This window comes from Calypte anna, chromosome 2, assembly GCF_003957555.1.
Source record: "Calypte anna isolate BGI_N300 chromosome 2, bCalAnn1_v1.p, whole genome shotgun sequence".
Taxonomy (NCBI): Eukaryota; Metazoa; Chordata; class Aves; order Apodiformes; family Trochilidae; genus Calypte; species Calypte anna.
The window spans coordinates 94823874-94850383 of record NC_044245.1 but is presented as its reverse complement, the minus strand read 5'-3'; the positions used below and the strand labels follow the sequence as shown (position 1 = coordinate 94850383).

Genomic DNA, 26510 nt, shown 5'->3' with positions numbered 1-26510 from the left:
GAGCACAGGAAGTTCCACCTCAACATGAGGAAGAACTTCTTTATGGTAAGGATTAGAGCCTTGGAACAGGCTCCCCAGAGAGATTGTGAAATCTCCTCCTCTGGAAGACTTTCCAGACGCATCTGGATGAAATTTGGGGTGCCCTGCGCTAGTTTTGGTCCTGTTCTGGCAGGGGGGTTGTACTTCATGATCTTCAGAGGTCCATTCTAACCCCCGACATTGTATAAACAAACACAAAGTCTGACTTACCTTGTGCCATAAGCCGATCAACTGCAATTTCAGGAATAAAGGTGGTTGAAGTGGGGGCTACTGCCTGAAGCTCAGCGACACTCCCCAGTGATGGTGTTGCAGACCGAATCTAGAAAGACAGAAAAAGAAATAATTTGATTCCAGCTTCTATAGAGCAGACTTCAATCTACATTTTGCTTGAAGGGGGGAAGAAAAAAAGCAAACCACCAACTCATGAAACCAAAAACGATGCAAAAATTACTGTTAAAAAATTTTTTCTCACTATATATGTGTGTGCATACATATACCATTTATAAACATCAAATAATGAAAACTATTGACAGACGTCCAACATGAACAGCCTGAAACATTTCAGTTAAAAACTGATCAATGGCTATGTTACTGGAAATTCCTCCTCTTCATTTTTTTTTCATCCATATAATTGACTCAGTCTATGTTTGAATTAAGACAGAAAGGAATTACTGAAGCATTTAAACTCAAATTTTTCATGGGCTATTTGCTCTACTAAGAACATCAGCACTTGTCCATTTGTACCAGGACACATACAGATAAAAATATCACAAGAGAATTAGTCATCAGACAAACCTGAAGTTTGAGAGTCTTTCCAACTCTGGGTACTTCTCTTTACCTTAGGACTGTGTTCCTTACATGTATTCATTTCATGGTGAAGATAGGAGATATTTACATGACAGTGGATAAATTTACTGTCATACTAACATGCTCCTTCTACAAATTCTACATTGCCATATTATTAATTTTGCATGCTTTCAAAAGTTCTTGATGCTGTTGCTACTCTGATTAAAACCAGAAGTCTGGGACCAGAGGACCTAGATGCTCCAGCTTAGTAATATATTTTCATGATACAACATGATCTGTTGCAGATTATGGGAGAAGCATCTCCCATGCCAGGTCACTTTTCACTGGTGATTTTTTAATTCTCTCTGGACAACTGACATCAGATAAATTTCCTTCAAGATTGTCACTATACAGTGTAAAATATTCAGAATGTTGGGGAATCCAATGAAAACCCAAGAGTCACAGCTTGGAGAAGGATGTTATTAGACTTTTGCTCACAATGAGCTTTCTAAGGAAGACTGAAATATATGAAAGGTTTTCTTTTTAAAGTTTTATTAGAACATTTTTTTACCTAAGTCAAAAAGACCTAATTGACAAAACAGATGGAAGGAAGAAAATCACAGATTAATTCAAAGCTATTGTATCCTTGCAGTTAGGTCACTGATTTCCAGGTTTGGCTTTGATTTACTCAGCAGCATTTCAAGCAATAGAAAGTCCCTAAGTAGTCTTTTCTAATCCCTTAGAAGATTTAACCCTACCTTGCACTCCCCATCTCTGCCAAATATTGTTAGGCTTCTACCAGAACATCAAGACCTGATTCCCTTCAGGAGTGAAGGCTCCATGCTGTAACTCCTTTCTCTCTCCTATTTTTTCCAGGCCTCTCACTACTGTCCATGCTACAGTCTTGAACCTTTCTCCTCAAGCATGCTCAGTTATTCCCAAAAAAAAGCCAGGTTACTCCAACACAGAAGATAAGATACCGTAAGATTTGAGGTGTGTGTCTGAAACCAGGCTTTCCATATAGTTTGGGTCACATAAACACTAGAACATGCTTGGGTTAGATAGTTTTCTTGTTAAAATGCAGCACAAAATTGTACTGACCAACTGAAATTCAAATTCTGTTTAGATTATACAAATAAAGCCCACAGTTGACAACTGAAATAAAGTTACATGCTTGCTAATTTAAATAATTATTAAAATAATTCACTTATATTAGACTAACTCAATCTACCTTGACAGGTGGTAAACTGCATTTATTCAGCATTATACTGCATTTTCAAGCATTCTAATAAATGTGAAAAATTAACCCTTTTTTAATGGAAAGTATAAATCCAAAATGCAACTTCTAACATTCCATAGGATTATTTGGGAACCATAAAGCTCTAAATTGGATTATTACTATGCTGAGAGTAATCTTAAAGATACCATTATGAACTTAAAATATATTATTTACTAATCTGTGATAGCTTATTAAAGTTGCACAGCAATTTTGCATCCATCTTCTGAAATTGTCAGAACACTTTTGAGAAATAAATAAAGCCAATATCTTAGATATGTTAAAAATTAATAAAAATAAAATCACAAATAAAAGGTTTATTTGTTAGGAAAACACCAGCTTCCTGCACTGGTGGAACATTTATTGGCAATTGTTTCACAGTGGGTCACAAGTTAAAACCAGATATTTTCTTCTATCTTAACAGAAAACATACAGTAACACAATGAAGTTGTTTCCACAATGCTCTGCCTTCCAAGAAAGAAGAGATATTACTGCTTTTATAAATCACCTTTGATAAGGATGAAATGGAGGTCTGAGACACTGTATCTAGTCTAGTAAAGGATATTTACTCCTACAACCATATTATTTCTGGGAGCAATGAAGCATTCTGTTGCTTAACAGTGGAAAAGGTTTAATTGGGGAAAAGAAAGGGTTGGTAGGAGATGACAGCTGCAGATTAAAACTAACACAAATGAATACAAAAATTGTCTGAGTAGAAGTACAGAAGAAATGTGAGGTTTTTGCCGTTTATCTACTAGAAATGAATAAAAGGTCTTTTCTTAACCTCTAGTATAAAAATCCCTCTGGCATTGCTTTAATAAGCTTGCAGTGATTAATTCTATTCAGTTCTCTTTTCAAAGATTTAAATCACTTAACTGTATAGCACTCTGGTAACCATGGTTCCAGAGGATAAGGCACACATTTTTATAAAATAGCATGATTTCATAGGAAAGAATGGCCATGACTTAAAGCTATCTGGGAAATGTCTGCAGAACTTGAACCTGCACCATTTTTAGCTCAAATTTTTTTAAAATAACTGATCATTTTGCTGAGCAGTCCTGGGCACAGAACAGCTTTAGTGTTCTTACGCAGTTTGAAGCAAATATATCCGTGCTGTTTTTCTGATTCGTATGTACTAAACACAAAATATGTTGGTTAAAATAAGGATAAGGATTTTTTCTCTGTAATGAGAACCTCAGTTATTACTTAAACTATGAATTCCATGAAAGACAAAGACTTTTATTCTTTTCAGAATTGGACTTCTTAAAGCATCCACATTCCAATTTACAGAATATAAAGATAAATTTCACAAAAATATCTGTAATACGTTGAGATTTTAAAGACACTAAGTAGAGGGCATATGAGTTCATAAAGTACAGACATCAAGCTCTGCTGCTGTCTTTTAGATGAACTTGAGTAATTTATTTTATCCCAACACTGGTATTTCTTACTATATAAAATGGGCAAAATTGTACTTACGACCTCTGCAAGAGCTCTATTTTATAGACTAAAGTAAAAAAAAATTCTGTTATTAATATAGTTGCTATTTAATTTTCCCAATTTTACTTTCTGAAAATTTGGGGAAAAATTTGGAGATAAGGGAAAAAGATTAAGCCAAAAAGTAATTTAGATACTATTTCACTTAAAGTTATGTGAACCCTGTGTGAAATCTGACTTTGATAATAGATTACTCAAGAATAGTATTGATTACTTGAAATATGAAAACAGAGAAAACTAATAATGCCTTTTTCTTTTTGTCAGAACTGCTTTAATATATACATATATAGTAAAAAAAGTCTAGCAGACCTTTTTTCTTCACACAAATCATAGAATTCATAAAAAAGACATCACTTTTGCTTCTGCAAAGATCTTCAGGAAGTAGCTTACTGAAACAAAAAGCCGTTTCAGCTTTCTAGTCTGACATTCGGTAAATTAATAGATTTGCACATTAGAACTTTTTTTTTTAATGTTATTAAAATAACAGAGGAGAGCTTCTGATAGAAACTATTCTGCTTTGTTTGATAACTGTTAACTCTCAATTATTTGTGGCTGTTGTCATCCAATCTGTAACACACAAAACCAGTTTTCCCTTCAGTAGGACCTGCAGACTCCATCTCATCTGTGATGGGGAAAGGCTGCCATCTCGTGGCCTTGGAACAACTACATCTTCCTGGAACCACCAATACATAAAATTTAGAAACAAATTCCTACAAGCTTTCGGGAATAACTTCATAAATGTATTTCTTTTTTTTAAATATCAAAATGAAAAGCTTTAGGAACATAAAAATTGCGAATTCCAAGTTTCAGGACAAAGTTGAGTTTACTAACTAGACACTTAATAGTCCTTAACTGCCCTCCAAAATAGTTTGTATTTAGCCTTGGTTCACTTGGTCTGTCTCTCTCCTCCTAACTCATCCTGGCACTGGCATATCAGACATCTGCATCTTGCCTTCTGGCTTGGAAACTCAGCACCTATCATGTTATCACTAGTATTTTTTAAAGGTAAGAAACTTAGTTAATAAAACATTTTACAACTGCTAAGAACGACTAAGAAGGAGAAGTGGAAATTAAATTAACGTCTGTAAATGACAACTCAAGTTTTTGTGTTAAACCTTTGTATGTACTGGGGAAAGATGGAAAACAAAATTAAACCTAAACTTGAATAAAACTCTTACTTCAGCCATATGAGCATAAGCCTAGCAAATATGAAGCCTATGACATCAGGAAATTAATATAAAGGAAAGTATCTCAGTATTACAGTATGCTTTCCATTTTGTTTAATTAATTGTCCACTTGTTAAATGGAATTTATGTTAAACTGTGATCCTACTTTATATACACAAATAAAAAAACACTAATTTGATCAAGCAGATTCCATTTTTTTTCTTTTTTTTTTCATAATACTGAAGCTGAAACAATCTCATGTGATGACCCCTTCATCTCATGAAAACTCCAACACAACTGTAAGTTCATTAGATACTCAAACTTGACAAGAATTGCTTAAATGTAGTTTTTCTCTCAAGTACCATGAACTAAACAAGACAATATTTGTTCAACTTTTATTCCTATAAGAAAGTGGCACTCAAGCTATTCAGTGAAAAGCAAATTGGGAAAAACTGCTTTTAAAAAACCCCAGATTCTTATGTTAATGTTTTTTAAGCAGTATTGATGTTAGCATCTTTGTGATTTAGACACACTTTTTGTTTGTTTCAAATATTCAAATTTTAGTATTTGTTCTTAAACCCATAACGTTTTAGGGGTTTTTAAAATTTGTTTTACATAAATGAAAGTACAGTTCATAAAATTTCTGAACTGAGAAATTTTAGCTTAAAACCAGAGTATAATTTTTCCTCAGTTATTGAAAGCATGACACATAGCAGCAGCAGTACTAGACAGCAACATATTTATAATAGAAAGTCAAAACAGCAAGGAAAAATTGTAACTGTGAAATATTGCAAACAAAATTTCAATACTGCCTTTTCTATGTTTTGATTTTTATCACAATCCACAGCAAAACTGAGAATAACAATTTTAGTCTAAACAAGGTAATATCTTTTGTGTCTTAACAGTCTTTGTCATATCAGCACACCTGTTTAGTAGAAAAGAAACTTCTGAGCAATTACATTATAATTTCCATCTTACTTTAAATGACTATTCATAAATCAAAAATTTTTGAATAAAATCTAGATTTATAAAAATGGATGTTAGTATAACATGTCAGTTTTCTTGAAGTTATGCTGCAGTCATTGAAAAATAGATTACTTTTATCAGGTAACTAACAAATGTTATAAAAGCATCCTCCATGGCTTGGTGCAACATTGCAAAGCTAGGCTGTAACAGTAAGAATGTACTTCAGTTTCTCTGCCTTTGCATTTGACATCTTTAAATACAGCATATGTTTACAGCCTTTCATTGCAGTAACCACCCTAGCCAGAAAAATTTTTTTCAAGCAGCCACCTGCTTTCATATATTTTCTCATGCCTATTCTGAGTTCTTGTAAACACTTGTGCCACTTTAATGTTTTATAAAAGCATTTTCAGAATCCAGTCTTTATGACACAGAATATAATTTTAAACCAGTGTATTTTATGGTTTTGATTTATCCAGTTCTGTAGCTGTGTGGTGTAAATGCAGGTTCAGTCTGAAAGGACAGTTTGGCTAAAAGCAGCAGAAGTGACAACTATAAATTGAGATGACTGCATTTTGTCAATAAAGCCAATTACAAAGTAATCTCTAAAGAATGTGTCTTGCTGTGAAAAGCTATAGAATTCTGCTGTTCCTTATGTATTTAACAACTCAAGGTAAGCTATTTTATTTATTTTTGCTCAGGTAAATAACCATAGAAGTTTCTTCAGTAAATTAAAGCTACCTCAGAGTAAGTATTTCAATTTAGTTTCTGCTTTTTAATATTTAGTTTAATTTCAGTTTTGTTTTGTTAGGTTTTTTTAGCATTTGTAAGAGTGCTAATTTTCTTCAAAGCATTTCCTGAACAACTTTATATTTAAAATAGATAGATTATTATGCAAGTTACCATAGTTTCAGATGTTGACTGAGAATGTGGAGATCGGCTTTGATTGGATGAAGCCTTCCAAAGATTAAGGGAATCATCAAAATCTGTAGTAAAGAAGAATCAAAATCAAACAAAAAATTTATTATTATTATTACAAGACCAGCAGAGTGTATAACAAGCTTTTCAAAGGATTGTTTAGGTGAAACAGAAAGCCAGCCAACCATTTATTCTTCTGAAGATCTCAGAATTTAAGTTTTCATAACTGTACCTATGAATTCCTGTGCAACAAATCCCTAGAAAAAACCCCAATAATTAAATAATACAATTTTCATCTGCAACATAAAATATTCTGGAAAAAGCTACACTTTTAGTACGGAAGTATTGAAGAATCCGAAGTCTCAAGGCACAAGCATAATGAACAGATGTCCTCGTGTTCAAATACTTCAAATTCACATTTGAAGAAAATCAGTTTCAAGAGAACCCATATTCATAAATATAATGAAGGCAGAATTACTTTGTAAATTGGTTTCAGAATAAAAAGTGCCAAAAATTTTATAGCACAAACCTGTCAATGAAAGGATAAAACAGCAAAGGATGAAACAGCAAAGAATAAGGAACTGGAGTAAAGAGATTTGGAGTGCAAAGATCAGAAAAATAAGTCCTATACATATTTTAGCTAATTATTAAACTAAAAAATGTGAAGGAAATTGACTGGAGAAAAAAACCAACAAAAATTATTTCTGTAAAAGCGAGATCTTCTATTAAGAGATGACAAGTGACTTACTAAAATGCAGAAAGAGGTCATTATAGATAAACAACACAATCCTGAATATAGGAATGAAATTTAACAATTTTTAAAATGACAGTTGTAGAGATGAAGCAAACATTGTCCTATTTAAAAAAAAAATCTGTTTCATGTTCTGGAAATATCATAGATAACTCGTCTCTTATTTCAAACCTCCTGGGAAAACATTTTTTTCAGATTTTCCTTTCAATGACCTGACAAAACATATTGTAACTGTTCACTGAAAAGGTCTACAATCCTGGGATTTGAGTTGCTTTTAGATATGACTTTGCATCAACCAACAGAACTACCAAGAGGCACAAGTTAGAGGACCACATGAGGAATGAAATGTGTTGGACTGAAAAAAAAAATACACACAGATAAATAAAACAGCCACAGAAGAAACTCAGAATTTTTATTGCTGGAATTTTGTATACTGCTGAGGTACTTCTCTGATAACTCAGCGAGTTAACTAAGAATATTTCTCTTTTTTGGGTCTGTCAAAGTCATAACTTGGCAGGGGTAATAACATTCTTCTTCTGTTCACACTTCCATAACATAAGTTTAACAGAAGCAGACTTAAATCACTGCTCAAATCTGTAGTCTTAGACAACAGAAATACAGAAACTTGGGCACATGAAAAAGAAAGAAACCAAAAAGGTTGAAATTAATAATTTTCCCTCCCTAGAACAATTTGTACTAATTGAGCTCTCTGAAGCATTGCCTTGATTTCTAAAGATCATAGTACATACTTGGAGAAGAATGTGGGTAAGAAGTATTTTACTCTCAAAATTATGCAAGAAAATATTTTGCAGAACCAAAATGTAAAGATGTAAATAACAGAAGTAAATACAGAGCAATATTTTGACTTAACATAACAAGTTCATTGCTTACATATTAATTTTCAGTTCCATTTTTAGTAAGAATTATTTGAGGTAAGTTACCCAAAACTATAAATTATTTAAGTAGGTTTGAAATACTAGAAGATTACCTTAACATCACTTACCCGTCATACCACCTTGCTCTGCAAAGAGATGGTCTTCCCTCGAAGAATTCAAATCAAACATGTAACATCCTAGGTAACAGTGTTTCACCATCTGATTCACATGTTCATAGAATTGGCAGTGATACAAAAGGGTCTTAAGCGCAGGTTTTCCTGTCTGGCACAGTCCAGAATCTTCATCGTGTACACAAGGACCCTGAAGACATGGAATTCACAAACATAATTTGTTTAAAGGAATATTTTACATAAAATAAATTGTACAAAAACCCCTGCCTTAAGCCTAACCCTTTGCATGTCTGTGTATAGGTAGACGATTTACAGGCTGTATCTAAGAGACTGTAAAAATCAAATGTAGATTTTATCAAGGCTGAATTTAATTGTAATTATAATATTTTACAAAAACTGTAAAGATTTAGCACAATGGAATTAGCTATTTAACTTCCATAAAATTTGTTAAGAGCCAAATTGAAAGGCATGGAAATCTGTAGCTGGGTGGTTTTAAGACAGCATATGTATCAGGAGACTAATTAAGATATCAACTAATGCAAACATTTTCTTTAGAACAAGAGTAAACTCATACTAAGATTCTCTTCTAAAGTTTACTGCCATTGTACTACAGCAATCCATGTTAATCTATTTAGAATACAAGACATAAAAATAAATTATTTGATAAATGGATTTCAGTCATTTCTTTCTAAATACTGACTTCAGGGAAAACTGTCTAGAGCAGTCAATTAAAACTGAAAAGAATGACTCAGTAGTATTATTTTAAATAAAACAGTTTAATTTGACTGACCATTACAGTATGTCTCCAGTGTTTTCTATAGTAGCAGAAGAAAACAGGAAGTTTTATTAAGCTACAACATAACCCATAAAAATTAGAAAAGTTAATTGGCAAAATAACTCAGACTGAGAAAAATTCAAGCCAATTACATTCTGCATGTCAGTTTTAGGATGCATCTTGCAGTTTTTCAAAAAGAAAGTAGTTCAAATTATGGTTAGAAAATTCATCAGTCCTAATTAGAAATTTTCTTTGGCAGCCAGGAGAGAGCAGAGGCAAGATAACTGCAAGTAAGTAATTTGAAAAACACTATTTCCACAGGAGGCTCTGTACCACTCCCAGCCCCTTCATTTACACTGAATAAAGCTTATTTTCCATAAAAATACCAAATGAAAACAAAAAAGATCAAGGAGAAGCAGTAAACTATTTTGGTTTACAGGGTAATTTATAAACACAGGGTATGGCTACTGCTCATTCTTTTTGGTTTCTGTAATATATAAACAGACTATTTTCTCTATTTGCCTTTTATGCCAATTAACTGAGCATCAACTATGACAAATAGTTTGAAGAAGTATTTAATGTGAACTCTTTACAATTAATTAAAAAGCCATACTCATACACTGTCAGCAGTATACTTGGACAGAAGCAACTCTGACCATTCATACTTGGGAAATTTTGTTAAATTCAGTCAAAATTTTCCTATCCAGAACTGTCTTTGCAAGTTTAAAAGGCTATTTCAGAAACTTTGCTGATGTCAGAGCACTTTAGAAGTGAAATTTATGTGTAACTCTTTCAGGGCCCTTGTTTTCAACAATCTTCATACAACACAGTGCATTTCAGTCTTAAGGCTATTTTACACAGACTAACTACACTCATGACTAAAAATTTCCTATGCTACTCTTTAAAGTAGCATACCAAAATGAACTATTATAAAGCAGGTGAACTAGATAACAGCAACACTATAGACATTCTTGGGAAGATACTGGCCTACAAATTCTATTAACAGCATTTCCTTTTCCAGCCCTATTTGCCTAAGGGATAAAATTATAATGTTGTATTTCAGCTATTCACTTCAGCTATTATACCTGCTATTCACCCAGATCCACTTTATAGGGCTTCTTCAAAGCTCCTTGCATTAAGGTCAGAAGATAAACTATCTTACTCAGTGGAAAGGAAAAAAACTCAGTAACTCTGAAATTTAGAATATTTTCCTCATAGCATTTAACAATTTTAGTTGTATTTTCAACAGTTTTTATATACTGGTTACCATATAAACTGTTGTCTGATAGTATTTTTCAGCATGAACACTTATTAAATGATGAGCAATTTCCATTAAATAGCATTTCTTAATAAGAATCACATTGACTTAAAGCTTCAATTAATTGCACTGGAATTCATCCAAAATGGATTAAATTTTCATCACCTCACTTAAGTCAGTGACCTCACCAGTCACTGAAATGCTTAAAAAAAGACAAGAAACTTTTAACAGAGTTTGTATGAACAAGTTGCAATGGCTGCCCCTTTTAAGTCCCCTGATAAAATATGAGTAATAAGCAGTAAGACTGTAAGATTTGTAAGATTACTCAAAGTTTCCTTTATAATCAGATGTAAAGAAAAGGCATACTGTAAAATGTGGCTCTGCAAGAAATACAATGAATTATTGATACAACTGAATCATAGATAACTTATCCTAGAAAAATAAAAGAAATATCTTCCAGCACTAACTTGGATCTTTTGCAGAAAGGAACAGAAAAAACAGGATATAGTTACACCTGTCAATTTCTTCAAAACAGAGCATACCCTGCTCTCATGTAAGCATGATCTCACATACTGAAAGGATCATGATAAACAAAGAACAGGCATTCTGACCACAAAAATATTGAAAAATGAGGAAGTAAGATGTAAGGATCATTATGCAAAATGAACCTTGATGCAACATGAAATGACCAACTCCAGAGCAGTACTGGAATCTTGCCAGTTTGTACAAATATCTGATGAGAGAAAACAAAGGGAGACAGACCCTTCCCACTGGTATCCAGTGACAGGAAAAAAAAAGACAATGAGCAAAACTGAAATACAGTAAACTATTTAAAATCAAGAAAAAAACCTGTTTCTCTGCGATGGCAGTCAACACTGGAATAGGTTACTCACAGAGGCTGCACAGTCTCCATCCTTGGAGACACTCAAAACTCAACTGGACACAGCCTCAAACCATGTTGCATTCCAAGTGTGGGCAAAAGAAATAACCAACTTCTCTCCCAAAATGTCCATAATACCACGCAAGTTAGTTTCCTAGGAGCCCAATGATACTATACACATCAAATGTAACATATACAAACTAAGAAAGAACTTTGTCTATTTGGCTTTTTTCCTTTTCCAAAATATTACCTTAGCCATGTAATTTTTTAAGTTTGTATTTTATAGGTATGATGACATAAGTTATTATCTCTGTGTGACATTAGGACCTCTCTCATCAAATGTAATAGTCACTCACTTGCCAAAGACAGTCTTTCAAATCTTCTTCAGGAATTGGAATCACAAGGAGATTTTGTAGAATAAAAGCAGCCTAAAAGAAATTAAAGCATCAATATTGTTATCTAGTCATCATGACTAAAAAACCCATCAGACTGAACAGCACTTTCTATATATTATTCCATTGCTTAAAACCTATGTTGAAATACAAGAATTCTTATGTTCAGCCTGGCAATAAAAAGAATTAGAAGGATATAAGGTAAAACCCCTCAAGCTTCACTTGCAACAGATGTCATTAGGTCACGACACAAGAGAAGGCTGGTAGGTTGATGAGAAAAAAAGACAAGGAAGAGATGGAATAGAAATCAGTGGAAAATAAATTTATTTGTTAATAAAATACTTTCATCACTGTTAACAGTACCCTCAATCCTGCTGAGTGAGCATTATGTAACAAAAAGTACTGGAAAAAATCCCTGAACAGGAAAACCTGGATAACTGCTTATGACCCTTCACAGTACTGTCCTCAAGTTTTGTTTTTCAATTATTACAGAATAATTGAAAATTATTCTGGGCCCCTCAGTTCAAGAAGGACAGGGAAGTGCTTGAAAGAGTCCAGCGCAGAGCTACTAAGATGATTAAGGGAGTGGAACATCTCCCTTATGAGGAAAGGCTGAGGGAGCTGGGTCTCTTTAGTTTGGAGAAAAGGAGACTGAGGGGTGACCTCATCAATGTTTTCAAATATGTAAGGAGTGAGTGTCAGGGAGATGGAGTTAGGCTCTTCTCAGTAGTGACCAGTGATAGGACAAGGGGTAATGGGTGTAAATTGGAGCACAGGAGGTTCAAGTTCGAATATTCGAAAAAATTCGAAAAAATTTTTTTACTGTAAGGGTGACAGAGCCCTGGAACAGGCTGCCCAGGGGGGTTGTGGAGTCTCCTTCACTGGAGACATTCAAAACCCGCTTGGACACGTTCCTGCACGATGTACTCTAGGTGGCCCTGCTCTGGCAGGAGGGGTTGGACTAGATGATCTTTCGAGGTCCCTTCTAACCCCTAGGATTCTATGATTCTGTGATAATTGGGACAATAAGGGCAACATTTTGGGACAGACTCATACTTTCTAAATACATGGCATGTGTGTAATTTATATAATACTCTAACATGGATATGACTGTTTTTTCCATATTTTGTCAAGAATTTTTCCATGTCTGTCAAGAATTTCAATGTTAATTTTGATGTTAACCAAAACAATGAAGTATACATTCTCAGAAGCATTTTCCAGAAATAAATTCAAAATTACTTTGAAATACATAATTAGTTGAATAACAGAGCTGGGAAGAAAACAACCTGCTATTTGTCACAGCTTGCTTTTTAGTCATTAGAAATAAAGAAAAACTTCACAACTACAGTTCATAGAAAGTTGCAAAAAACGCATACATAATTTAAGTATGTTATTACATCATTTTATGTGCTGTTCTACCAGAACGCAAACTTTCAGTTATCATAAAGAAACCTTAGTGCCAAGCCAAATTACATTGGTTCATGTCTGCAATGAAGAGATACTTCCTACCGATCAGGAGATGAGTTCACACCAAAGTGTTCATAAATGAAACAAAACAGCCATTAAAATCTGGGCTAATTCATCTTCCTTAAAAAGCCTATTTGTCTGCCTGAGTAAGCCTTAGGAGTTTTTATGCATTCACTTGTATTATTTTGATCATTGCCACTTTTTCAGTAGCCATCTGTATTTCTTTGTCCTTGAGTAATTCTGAAGAAGCTTAACATTTACTTCAAATAGGTAGTAATTAACTTACAAAGCAGTAGGTGTGGTGCTGCATCAGAGAACATATATACAATACAAAATATAAAAATATTTTCTCCTTAATGGGATAAAAAATGACAATCTAACACAGCAGAAGGAAACAAGAAACATACCTCCCTGCGTACCATGCTACATTCAGACTGGTCCAGAAGGATGTTTATCACCGTTGCCCACAGCCCTCCTGAGATGTTCTGGCAACTTTCTGTTAAAGCAATACATCCTGTTTCAAGGGATGTAAGAGCTGATCCTATTCCAAGTGCTGTAAATCTGACCTAATACATACAAGCACAAAACAAAGTGATATTTCTTACAGTAATGAGTAATACATTTTTTAAATAATTAAGCTGCGTCAACCGAATCTGGAGCTTAAGGGAATAATTGAAAAACTAACAACCTGTTTTCCTATACTTCTTTGGCCCTTTACTCATAATCATAATTAAGTCTATGTAAAAATGACAAAATTAATAAAATAGATTTTTGAATTCCTAAAAATACTGGAATAGTCTTCAATATTCTTCACATTTTACCCCTTAAAAATAGTTCCATTCGGCAAACTTGTATAATTTAACAGATTTGCATCAAATACATTTGCTTTAAATTTGTAATTAATGTAAATGCTTCTGTTTTGCAGCTAAGTAACAGCAACCTCAATGAAAAATGCTTATGAATGATGATAATGAGTGACTAATGAAAGCACAGAAGACAGAAGCTGTAGGTGCAGATTCTGCAGAAAATATTTATAGGTTACTTTTTTTTCCTGAAATTTAGGATCTAGTTAGTAACATTTTAAAAAATGCAAACCAGTAGTTGTTAAATAAATTAACTAAACAATTTTGCAGATACTTAAGGGACAAACCAAAATATCAACCTAGCATTTTATTTACAAACCTCAGGGTCTCTGTCTACCCATAAAGGAATCAGCCATGCCAGACCTAGCCGAGAAGCAGCTTGTTCTTCAATGTTATCATAAGGCAAAGACCAATGAGATATCCAGTCCTGATTAGACAACAGAAAATAATTACTGAATTATATAATTATTTTGCAATTCCTGCAATACCATAGCAGTCTATGTACAGCCTGAGGTAAAAATTACCTACCAGAAAACTTCAAATGTGTACTGCACTGATATTCCTAGAAAAAGATTCTGCCACTATAAGCATGTATTTAAGCTGCTTACTTCACCTACTGAACTGTAATTAATTCTTTTGCTTCACACACCTGCCACATGATTAAATAAAGCCACTCAGACTATCACATACTATTTAGCTGTAGATTCCATGAAATCATACTCGACTTTGCAAATTAATTCATTTGTTCAGGTTACAAAAAAGCCATACCTGCAAAGTGCTCTGTTTAACCATGGCACTGCACAGTACAATGCATTAAGTTTACAATGGCTCATGATACCTAAAATTCCACGTGTGTGTTTTCTGACCATCTTAGTCCTGTATATTTTTACAGGATATATGACTAATGTTTCATCTGAAGCAGTGTATTTTGCATGGATCTTCTCAATACACACAATATTAATTACAGAAAGCACAGTATTTTACAATTGTTGAATGTGGGTGGGGTGGACATTACGACAAAAAAAATTACAAAACATAGATCAGCAAAGCAAGACCAATGAGATGATAGTGTAGCAAACAAAGAAAACATTGCAGCACTTCTGCTACTCCTTAAGTATATTCTCTTTCTCATGTACTCCTACAAACATCTGGGAGTAACTTGTACTCACCAGTATGAACTAAAGCACCTTATCTCTGACTTCACAAATTTCTTCATTATTAGAACAACCACACAGGTTCATAATACTGCTAGGACCATGAAGATCATCAGAGGGCTGAACACCTCTCCCCTACAAAGACAGGCTCAGAGTTGGGGTTGTTCAGCCTGGAGAAGGGAAGACTCCAGGGAGACCTTATAGCAGCCTTCTAGTATCTGAAAAGGGCTTATAGGAAAGCTCAGGAAGGACCTTTTACAAGGGCATGTAGTGATAGGTTAATGGGAAACATGTAAAGCTGAAAGAGGGTAGGATTTAAATTGAATATGAGGAAGAAATCCCTCCTGTGAGCATGGTGAGACACTGGAACAGATTGGCTATGGAAGTTGTATATGGCAAGATTGGATGGGGCTTTGAGCAACCTGGTCTAGTAGGTGTCTCTGCCCACAGGCCCAGATCATCTTTGGAGGTTCCCTCCTACCCAAACCATTCTATAACAAGAAAAAAACATAACTTGCTTTAACTAGTTCTAATTTCAAATCACTGTACTGTGCATTTTAAGTTAGCAGGAATTTATTTTCTTTTAATCATAGTTACCCAGAGTACCTCTTGTATAACACTGCTTGCACAAAGGAAGAAGGCTAATTTTGCCTCTTTCAATAAGATTTGACATTAAATCACAGTAATAGACAAAAGCCAGGATTTAAAATTTTTAAAAGATATTTGTACAGTCTAGACAGTAACACTGTTGTACACAAAGATGATGATTTACACACACAAAAAAAGCTACAAATCATTTTGCCACTATACATATTACTCTAACGAAAAAAAAGTCCTGTTTCATCTACGTATATATGATTAATTCTTTGGAAGCTGTAAGCCTTCCAGACTATTAAATACTCTAAATACACAGGACTAAATAGTCCTCTGCAATTTCAATAAATTTTGTCAGGACTTATTATTTTGAAGGAATACAGAACTGAAGGAATAGATATCTCAAATTTGGAGAATGAGGTATACTACTATTTCTAGTTCCATTTGTACTTAAACTGAAAGGCTTTCACTTGTAGCTGTCACAGATATTAACAAGAGTGGATATTAATTCTAAAAAATTATTACTCTAAACAATTGAGTTTGCTTTAACTGCTTTGCATGAAGGCCATTTTTTCTGAACTGTCAGAAATTTAGATCTCAAAATACATGCATGGATACAAAACTGGTATAAATTTTACTAATACATAATTATAGTTCCTTTAAAACTCAGACATATGCATACACATGTGAGAATACACACATGTATGTAAACACGTTAGAAAGCCTGTTATCTATACAAAGCTTAAGAAATTATTCTGTTATAAATCCTTAAATTTTTTTTATAACAATAGAATTTTCCCTTGTTCTCATAGAAAGTCTTTCTAAATCCACAGAATTAATTAGATTTATGTCAGTAAGTCTAGAACTGATTCTTCATCTTTCTCATACACTATATTATTGTATAATACACTCCATTTACTAATGCATGTAACATGATGTACCAAGAGATCACTTCGATTTTTTCTTTAATTTTTACTATCTGTTGCAATATAAGACATCTTTCCCACTATATATGAAAATTCATCATTTAACTTAAGCAGTTAAAATATATCTGTGCTTAGCCCTCACAAACAACAAAGACAACTCTAATGCACTTACCATATCCTTTGCTTGAGCTATCATTTCATGAGATAAGTGAAGCAAGCAAAGAACTGTGCTTTTTGTAACACCTTTCCCCATGAAGGACATAGCATTTCCTCCCCATTCAACATAAAATGATGAAATGACCTAGGAGTAGGGGGTACAAATTCATAGTAGCATTACTGGAAGCCATATAAAGGTAAAGTACAAACTGTCCTATATACTAATAAATCATAACTTGTGAAAAGATGGCAGATTGAATTTTAAACTGAAGCTTATTGGGTTTTATTTGCTTCTTCTAATGAACAATGCTTAACAATAAAGCCCAATATTGAATAGAAACCTGAAAGTTTGTGGTTAAAACAGTCCATGTACCATACCCATCTTTATGTTATGTTTGAAATAATAATTTCTTTCAAAAGTCTGTGTTCAATAAAAAGGGTTATTTATATCTTTTGTGATTTCAATTAATATATTAGTTTTTTATATCAAATCCTAGTGAACAGAACAACAGGTCACCAGACCATAACAAAAAAATAACCTGTCTCTGATCAATATCTAACCAATATCCCCTCCGCAGAAAAGGACCTGGGGGTGCTGGTGGACACCAGGCTCAACACGAGCCAGCAGTGTGCTCAGGTGGCCAAGAAGCCCAACAGCATCCTGGCCTGTATCAGGAACAGTGTGGCCAGCAGGAGAGGGGAAGTGATTGTGCCTCTGTACTCGGTACTGGTGAGGCTGCACCTTGAGTCCTGTGTCCAGTTCTGGGCCCCTCACTACAAGAAGGGCACTGAGGAGCTGGAGTGTGTCCCGAGGAGCTGCCAAGCTGGGGAGAGGGCTAGAGAACAATGATGATGCTGAGGGAACGGGACACGTTTAGCTTGGAGAAGAAGAGTCTGAGGGGAGACCCTCATCGCCCCCTACAACTGCCTGAAAGGAGGTTGTAGAAAGGTGGGTGTTGGACTCTTCTTCCAAGTGAGTAATGATAGGACCCAAGGAAATGGCCTGAAGTTGCAGCAGGCAAGGCTTAAATTAGGAAGAATTTCTTTACTGAAAGAGTGGTCAGGCACTAGAACAGCCAGCTCAGGGAGGTGGCTGAGTCACCCTCCCTGGATGTATTTAAGAAATGTGTAAATGTGGCACTTCAGGGCATGCTCTAGTGGCTCAGATTGTAGAGGGTTTTTTTTTGTTGTTGCTGTTGTTGTTTTTTGAGTTTTTTTATTGGTTTCGTTTTGGGTTTTTTTTTTTGTTTTTTTGTTTTCTTGTTTGTTTGGTTTGGTTTTTTTTTTTTTTCTTGTTGTGTGTAGGTATCTCAGTGAATCCATGATTCTGTAACTACACATAACAATAAAAAGTATGCTGCTTTCAACAGAACACACCCAAAGGTATATATTAAAAATATATAATTTTAAGACCTACTCTTCTGGATGTATTTTTCTTCCTAAAGCACGTCAACCTCTCATTTTTTTCTGCTGTCTTTTCTTTCACTGTTCCACTCAACAGGTATTCCTTTTAGATTCATTTTCTCTCTTAAAAAGCTTAAATTTACTTTCATACCTAGGCTATGTAAAACTTCCTACTTATTCTGCATATAGAGCTTACATATTTCCAGTTGTTTTCATTCTTTAGTATTTATTATTTTTTTACAGTAATAAACCTTTTTTTACATGACAGCATCTATAACCTTAATGCCATTTTTAGTCTAGATTTCAAGTAGCAGAACTCATCTGAACAAATAGCTTTAAAATATTTATTGCTCCTCAAGAAAGCTGGGCAAGTTAAGACTTCTACTAGGACTCTTTTTTACATCTCAAACATCATTATCTGTATACAAACTTTCCTGACCCTTAAGTGGCTGCTGTTCATATCATTCAGAACAACAAATTAATTAAAATATTTTTTCATGCCTCTGTGAATGAAACAAAGCGTTTTAGTAATTGAAAAGAAAAAAAAACAACCCACTTTAAAATGTACCTACCTTATCATAATCAGAAAACTGATCTATACTTTTCCTACAGTTTAATAACCTGTCGGCCAAGTTACTTTTTGCCAGACCTCTTTCACATATGGAGTTTGCATATGGGAGATCTTGCACAAACAAAAAAATCCCAACTCATCCAACATCTTGCTTAAACCACAGTCACTTAATATGACCTCTTATAGAGAATGAAAGCACACACAGTACAACCAATCACCATAATCACAGACACACCACTCAATCTAGTCTCAATATTTTTATTATTTACGTAGCACAAAAAAACCCTTTCCCACACTTATTCCTACTAATGATATTCACTAAAAGTACATCCCGAAAAGTATATTGCCATTAGTTACATTAGCTCTTTACAAGTATTCAAACCAGAAGCTAAGTTATAACATAATCCACTTACCTCAAGAAGACCTGTTAAATATTTCTTACAAATTGTGAGAGGTTCAAATGCAGCAGAGTAAGTACTCCAGTCTGGAAGTGCAGTAACATGAACCATTCCTCGTAATGTTCTCTCCAGTGAAGGAAGGCCATAAAAATGTGGTGCATCTGTTAGCCTTAAGCACTGTAGCAGATTCAGAGCCAGCTCAGTTCTGAAACAGCCAGCAAGTTGCAAGCTCTCTCTAATTTAATGGTAAAAAAATTTAAAAATATTAAAAAAAAAAATTAAATCAACTGTCAACACGGAACTATTATAATGAATCACTCCACAAGAGGCTAAGGCATCACTGTTCTTACTTTTAGTCTATAAGTCTCAGCTTCTCAATTAGTTACTTTTGCCACATACACAGATTAATATGGAATTAAATTTGACGTTTCCAACTATACCCAAGTGACGCATAATATTGATTTTGATTATAACAGGGTTGCTTAACCAAAATAGTTAAAACCGGATATAATGCTAAACATTAAGGAACAATTTAAATAAAGAGCAAGAGACTGAAGATAGATAACATAACAAAAGAAGCTCCGGAAATTAGTAGCTATACTTATGTCTGTCTGGCTCTAGAGACAAGATTTAAATTATTTCCTACAAAATACCATCAATCTAGAAATCAGGAAGATAGAAAATGAAGGAGTGTGAGATGTAAGGGATTTCTATAATCCTCCCTCTTCCAGAAGTCAAATATTTTAGAAGACTAATAACTGCATGGGAAGAATGAAGAATATAACATTTGAAAGTATCTTTACAACAGTTACACTGTGACATTTAAATAAACAAATATTATCTTAAGCTGCAATTCTGGTACCTCTTAGAACACACTTTGACAGCAATTAGTATGGGAAAATGTATTCAAAACTCAGACAAAAAAACCTAACAGGAATTAATTTCTGCGTTTGCTTGATTAACAGAAAAAGGTTGGAACTCCATGCTGAAAAAAGCTGTGCTAAATAATCACTAATGTGCACTGATAGATGATCCTATGCCAAAAAAGGATTTCAGTGAGAATAAACATTTGTTGGCATTTCAAATTTTTCAGTGTTTTACTTTTCCATAAATAAATGCTACAAAACTAACCAAGTTATCACTTGCAGTGAAAAATAAAAAGCTTATCTTCTCCTTGAAATCAGTTTAATTCTCATTTGCTGAAAAAATGACCGCTAGTACATATTTTTACAAGTTACCCAGTTAATTTCCTAATTTCACTGTGAAACAGCCTATCAAATGTTGATGTTCAAGAGGAAAATAGTCAATTTTTACAGTTCAAAATGATTGAGTCATTCCATTCAAAGTCTGACCGAGATACAACAGGAGTAGGTATTATGATCCTCCATCAGAAATACACATGAAGGTCCATTTATACTGTACCTGTCAGTCACTGACATGGAACAAAATAACAATGTGTTAAAAAGATGAATGAGTTCTTTATCCAGTTGCTGCCTGACAGCAGTCTGTATTTCATCTATTTCATCCCGCACTTGGGATTCTGGTCGCACCAGGAGGCCCAAAAGCGATTTTGGGTTCTAAAAGAAAAGAATAAAAGTACAGTCTCATAGTACAGTGTTTAAATCCTATTTTAATACCCTCACTAAAGACATTTTTCTGTTGAGATCTTTTGAATCACACACATTACAAAGAAAAAACTGCATTATTTTACTAAAATGTATTTCTCTAAAAGGCATGGTTAAAAGTTCTTATTATTACCAATAATTTGAATCGACTAAATGTAATAAAAGAATCTACTCCTAAGACCTTTAAAAAATCCCAACATTAAGCAATGACACAGTGTATTTTGAAGCATCAAGTTAAATACAGCAACATCCTGCAATTAAAAAAAAATAAAAATCACAAAACCAAGAAAATACATAGTAGATGTATTAATTCAAAATGTTCTTGTATGTCTCATTTGCCTGAAGACTTAAATAATTTGCTAGAAAGATTTTTGTATTAATATCATGAATGAGGCATAACTGCAAAATTTTGTGATTCCCAGTTAGAGATAAAAATGAAGTACCTGAATTCTGTACATAATTGAAATGAAGTCTACTAGCATTTTTTTTCCTAAATACTTAGACTGTGTTTTAAAATGGGAAAATGCAAGTGCATGTAGACTTTACTTAACATATAATATCCCTTTTAATATCATGAATAATCTTGCATGTTGGCGGTATGCCCTTGTTTTGTCAAGGACAGTAACTTCGCAGATTTCTAAAACTACTGCCATCGCTTTTATTTTTGGCAATTTTTAAATTTTTTAAACAGCAAGACTGAATTATTATAGTTTGGCAACTACAATAACACTAATTTTATACTGCTTTATAGCGTTCCTTTCCTATTTGTTTTTCTACTTTCAAATTGTACACATCTTAAATGAATAGTATTGGATAGACCAGATATCTCAAATAGAAAGCAGAGGAAAAATTATATTCTTTCAATACTACACAAGCATTTTAACTACAGCACCTCATTTAATACCTTCATCATGCTTATTAAAACATTTTACAGAGACATATTATAACCAATTCAAATCAAAACTTAAGTGAGACACACTGAAAGCAAAAACTTCTGTTCCTAACTTTCAGTTCTTGTTCTTAATGCAAGACAATATTCACTTATATCTCTTTGCCAAACAAAATGTTCTAACACACTTGTATGGAACCTCATACTATGTTACAAATATAATACAGTTGTAGGTATGTAGCTAAGCATAGCTTACACAGCTGCATGTGTATGTTCATGCACTTGTATGTGTAGTTACATAGTTAACCATAATATATTAGTATATATAGTTACATGTACATACTGAACTCCACATAGAGCTACACATAGCTAACTATAGCTATATGGGTCTATACAACCAGATTACCAGTTTTACTGCACCAGAGCAAGGCACACAAAAGGTAGAAGTTTTTTCATTTGGCAAATAAAATATTAAGAGTTAAGAGAAACAAAGGAGAAAAGGAAATTTACTCTTGTTCGAAGTTAACTTCCCCAAAAAACTAAAACCATAGCACTGACTATAAAGCAGCAGACTTTGACACCACAAGATCTGCTATTTCTTGCTTTTGTTGAGAAGTCATTTTTCTAGATGAACCCACTAGAAACAAAACAGCCAACCAGTTCACGGTTGTAGCATTTCTTACAGTCTACAGTCTTCTTAGGTATATTCTTACATTTTTAAGGAATGATTTCAAGATCCACTTTAGATGATCTGACTCCAAACTTGACCTCTGCTCTCTAAACAATTTGTTTAAAAATTTTAAGACATCTACTAAAAGCTTCTCATCCTCTGCAGAAGCTGGAAGCACTTGCAGAAACCTGCAACACAAAAAAACAAAACAAAAAAAATTACTTCTATACTTGTAGCACACTAAATGAGAGTTTAAAATCTCAGCTTTACAGGACTTAAGTTACCTGTAAATGCAGAATTATATAGATCAAATATCTCTATTATATGTAATTTTAAAAGTATTCACACTCCATTCAGTTATTGCCAGTCCAGTGTTAAACCATGACAGAGGAGGCATCCACAGCTTTTCTGGGCAATCTGTTCCGGAGTCTCATCACCCACATACTGAAGTACTTTTTCCTAAGATCTAGTCTAAACTTATTCTTCTTCAGTTTAAAACCATTTCCTCTTCTGCTCTCACTGGACACTCTTAAGTCCCTCTACTCTGTTAAAAGCTGGGGGCTTAGTATTTTAACGCTGTGGAGAATGAAATAGAAGTTCTCGTCTAAACCTGAACTACACTTTGTAGAATGGCTTAGGTTGCAAGGGACCTTAGACATTATTTACTCTAACCTCCCTGCCATGGGCAGGGACACCTTTCAACTGGAACAGGTTGCTCAAAAACTCATCCAACCTGGCCTCAAATACCTCCAGTGACAGGGTACCCACAGAGTCTCTAGGCAATCTGTTCCAGAGTCTCACCACCCTTGTACTGAAGAACTTCCTAGAATCTAGTCTAAACCTATTCTCCCTTAGTATAAAACCATTTCCCCTTGTCCTATCACTGGACACTTGTATGAAAAGTCCCTCTCCAGCCTTCCTGTGGCTTCCCTTCAGGTATTGGAAGGCAGCTATAAGGTCCCCTCAGAATCTATCTCCTCTTCTTCAGGCTGAATAGTCCCAGGTGTGTCAGCTTTTCCTTGTGTTCCAGCCCCTGGATCATTCTTGTGGCCCTCCTCTGGACTTATTCCAACAGATCTCTGCCCTTCTTATGGTGGAGACACCAGAACTGGACACAGTATTCGAGGTGCAGAGTAGAGGGGGGGCTTGTGCAGCTTGCTATACACCTGGATCCCCTGATTTCCAGATAGGTGAACCCCAGCATATATTGCTGTATAGGGTCATTCCTCACCAGGTGCAGAACTGTGCACTCTCCCTACTTGAAATTCATGAGGTATCTGTGAGCCTACTTATTCAGCCTGTTTTGGTCCCTCTGGATGGCAGCATTTCCCTCTCAAGTGCCAGCCACCACCCTCAGTTTTGCAACATAAGCAGAACTGCTGAGGGTGCTCTCTGACTCATGATTCAAATCATTAATGATGATGTTGAAGATACTGATGCCTGGGGAACAATGCTAGTTACTGCTTTTACACTAGACTTCATACACAACCCTCTGACTTCAGATGTTCAGACAGTGTTGCATTCATCTCACTGTCTACTCATCCAACCTATACTTCAGCCTTTCTACAAGCATCTTAGTATCAGAAGAGTCAAAGCACACAATATCCATTATCCTCATTTACAAAATTAGACATTTCATTGTAGAAGGCAATCAAGCAGGCTGGCTAAGCATGACTTCCCCTTGGTGAATCCATAGAGACTACTCCTGATGACCTTCTTGTCATTCATGTTTCTAAAAATAGTTTCCAGGATTTGCTGCTCCATCACTTTCCCAGGGATTGAGCTGAGGCTGCCTGGACTGTAGTTCCCTGGGTCTTACTTTCTGCCTTTCCTGGAGATAGGAGGCACATTTAGTTTACTCCCATTCTCAGACACATCTCCAAATCACCTTGATTCAGGAAAGTGGACTTCAGCCAGGATACACTCATAGGTTGCATTCCATCAGGGCCCTTGTCAGTCTTGTTCATCCATGCAAGGACCCTGACAATTTTGCCTGCTCAGTGGCATGGATGGCTCTTGAGCCTGGAGGCAGCAATTATTGATTATATTAACCAGCTTTCTTAGGTCTCTCTTCCTCCAGGCCCTGATCCCATCACATACTAACAGTGAAGAGGTCAAAGTCAGTTCTCCTGAAATCCAGCACTGTAATCTTTATTTTTTGCCCTCTTCCCTACTCTTGGAATCCTGAACTCTACAAACTCATGGTCACTGAAACCAAAGTTGCCTTAGAATGGCACATCCTTAAAAAGCCTTTGCTTGTTTGTGACCATAAGGTCCAACTGAGTACCTTGTCTTAGGCTCCTCTATTGCTTCAGTCAGGAAGTTGTCACTGATGCTCTCCAGGAACCTCCTGGATCACTTACGCTCTGCATATATATATAAATATATATATATATATGTCAGAAGCAGAGGTGCATGGACAACCAATTCCATATATTTGAAAACATGAAAACTAGGAAATTTACAAATTAAGCACCACAATCTTTCATGGAGTTCTGTAGTCAACATGCTTACCTGTTTATTGCTTTTTGCCAAACAAGACTCTTCAAAATGGTTCCACATGACCCAGAACTGAATTTTAATGCAAGTCGGTCATTCAGAACGTAAAAACTAAGTCTAGTGAGAGCAATCCTGACATCCTTGTGGGATACTGCCTGTACGATTGAATTAAGACAGTCCTGCAGTCCATAGTTTGTGTGAGTTATTTTGAGTATAAGAATGTCTTCTAATGACAGTTTTAGTGAGTCTAAAAATCTGAAAAGGTAAAAGAGACAAATTATTAACACCCAGTACCTTTACAAATTACCTCAGAGACTGTTGATTCCTTCAGTTCTTGGTTCAAATGAGAAGATAAAACAAACTGCCCTAAAAATATATTTTTTGGTTAACCAATTATTTCTCCTCCTTCCTCTTCACTTACCTCCTACCAAACAAAATTAACAAACCCCCCACTGTGTTTAAATCCTGGACTGTTCGGGTTCCTTGGAAAAATGGTACCTCTCAAAAAGGTAAAAGATGCTTACTTTAAAAGGTGGTATTCACATTGTTTGTAATTAACTCCAATACTCCATACTACTGAAAATTTTTGCCACTATTTTCCTATTTTCTTTTTAAGAGATTGCTTTGTTTTTGCCTGAGGGAACTTAAAATGAAAATGATTTATCAAATCAGCAACTTCAAAGTTTCCACTGGCTTAGAACCACACAGCTTACTGCTAAGACTTGTAGTATCTCTAGGGGACAAAAGCAAAAACTGAAAAATTGCAAAGATGGACAGATACAAATAAGCATTAGAGTCCTATTAAATCAAGAATCTTCTGTGTTGTTAAATTCTGCATACAAACCAGTCTCAAAGAGAGAAATGATGCCTAATCAAGAGCTTACCAAAGAAGGTAAAGGGAATTTTCTTCTTTATCTACCCTAATTCTTAGTACTACCATCAAAAAGGATACATTTTTGAAATTTAAATCCCTGAGGAAAGACAAAAAGTAAGTCATGCAGCTCTAAAGGGGAAAAAAAGAAACACCTTAAAAAGCTCACAATGACCAAAAGAAAAACAGAGCCCACCTAAAATTGTTTGGAGTTACTCTGACCATCAGTAAAGGTTGGTTCAAGCTCTACACCTCATGTATAAATGCAGTTTAGGTAAGCATTAGCTGTGACAACATATCTGCAGTCTTGAGATGCAATCCTTTTTAATCCCATTTAAAAAGACAGCATTCTCAAACCAGTAAAAATGAACTGCTGTTTGAAGTTGAAAAACAATTCAACTTGATGGAATGTTAATTTAATTGAAATATATTAGGATTTAAAATCAAGATAAAATGGCTCACATTTCTGCTTCTTTCTCATAATTTACCAGTTGCAATATGTTTTCAGTCCCATGGAACCATGACAGATTCCAAGCCATCTTAAGCATATCTGACACAGGTTTCACTGCCAAGCACTCAGAAGACAATGGCACCACAACTGTGTTAGGGCTAACTACATGATGAGCAGTGATCCTGACTGGGAGATGATACCTAAAGGAAAAAAAAAAACAAAACACACACAAGTATTTTAAGAAGTGCTTGACTTTTTGGTTGTA

The 26510-nt window shown here is 34.7% G+C and overlaps 1 protein-coding gene across 1 annotated transcript in view; it reads right to left on the bottom strand.

Moving 5' to 3' along the window:
* RTTN (rotatin) overlaps positions 1-26510 on the bottom strand; it is an 82677-nt gene that overhangs the window by 21371 nt on the left and 34796 nt on the right. The window contains exons 24-35 of the mRNA XM_030445430.1: positions 26257-26445; positions 24939-25178; positions 22468-22612; positions 20663-20817; positions 19256-19475; positions 16884-17012; positions 14357-14464; positions 13582-13740; positions 11672-11743; positions 8400-8592; positions 6631-6713; positions 246-358 (exon numbers count right to left, since the gene is read on the bottom strand). Of these exons, the coding sequence (XP_030301290.1) occupies positions 246-358; positions 6631-6713; positions 8400-8592; positions 11672-11743; positions 13582-13740; positions 14357-14464; positions 16884-17012; positions 19256-19475; positions 20663-20817; positions 22468-22612; positions 24939-25178; positions 26257-26445 (1806 nt within the window). The remainder of the gene's footprint in view (positions 1-245; positions 359-6630; positions 6714-8399; positions 8593-11671; positions 11744-13581; positions 13741-14356; positions 14465-16883; positions 17013-19255; positions 19476-20662; positions 20818-22467; positions 22613-24938; positions 25179-26256; positions 26446-26510) is intronic.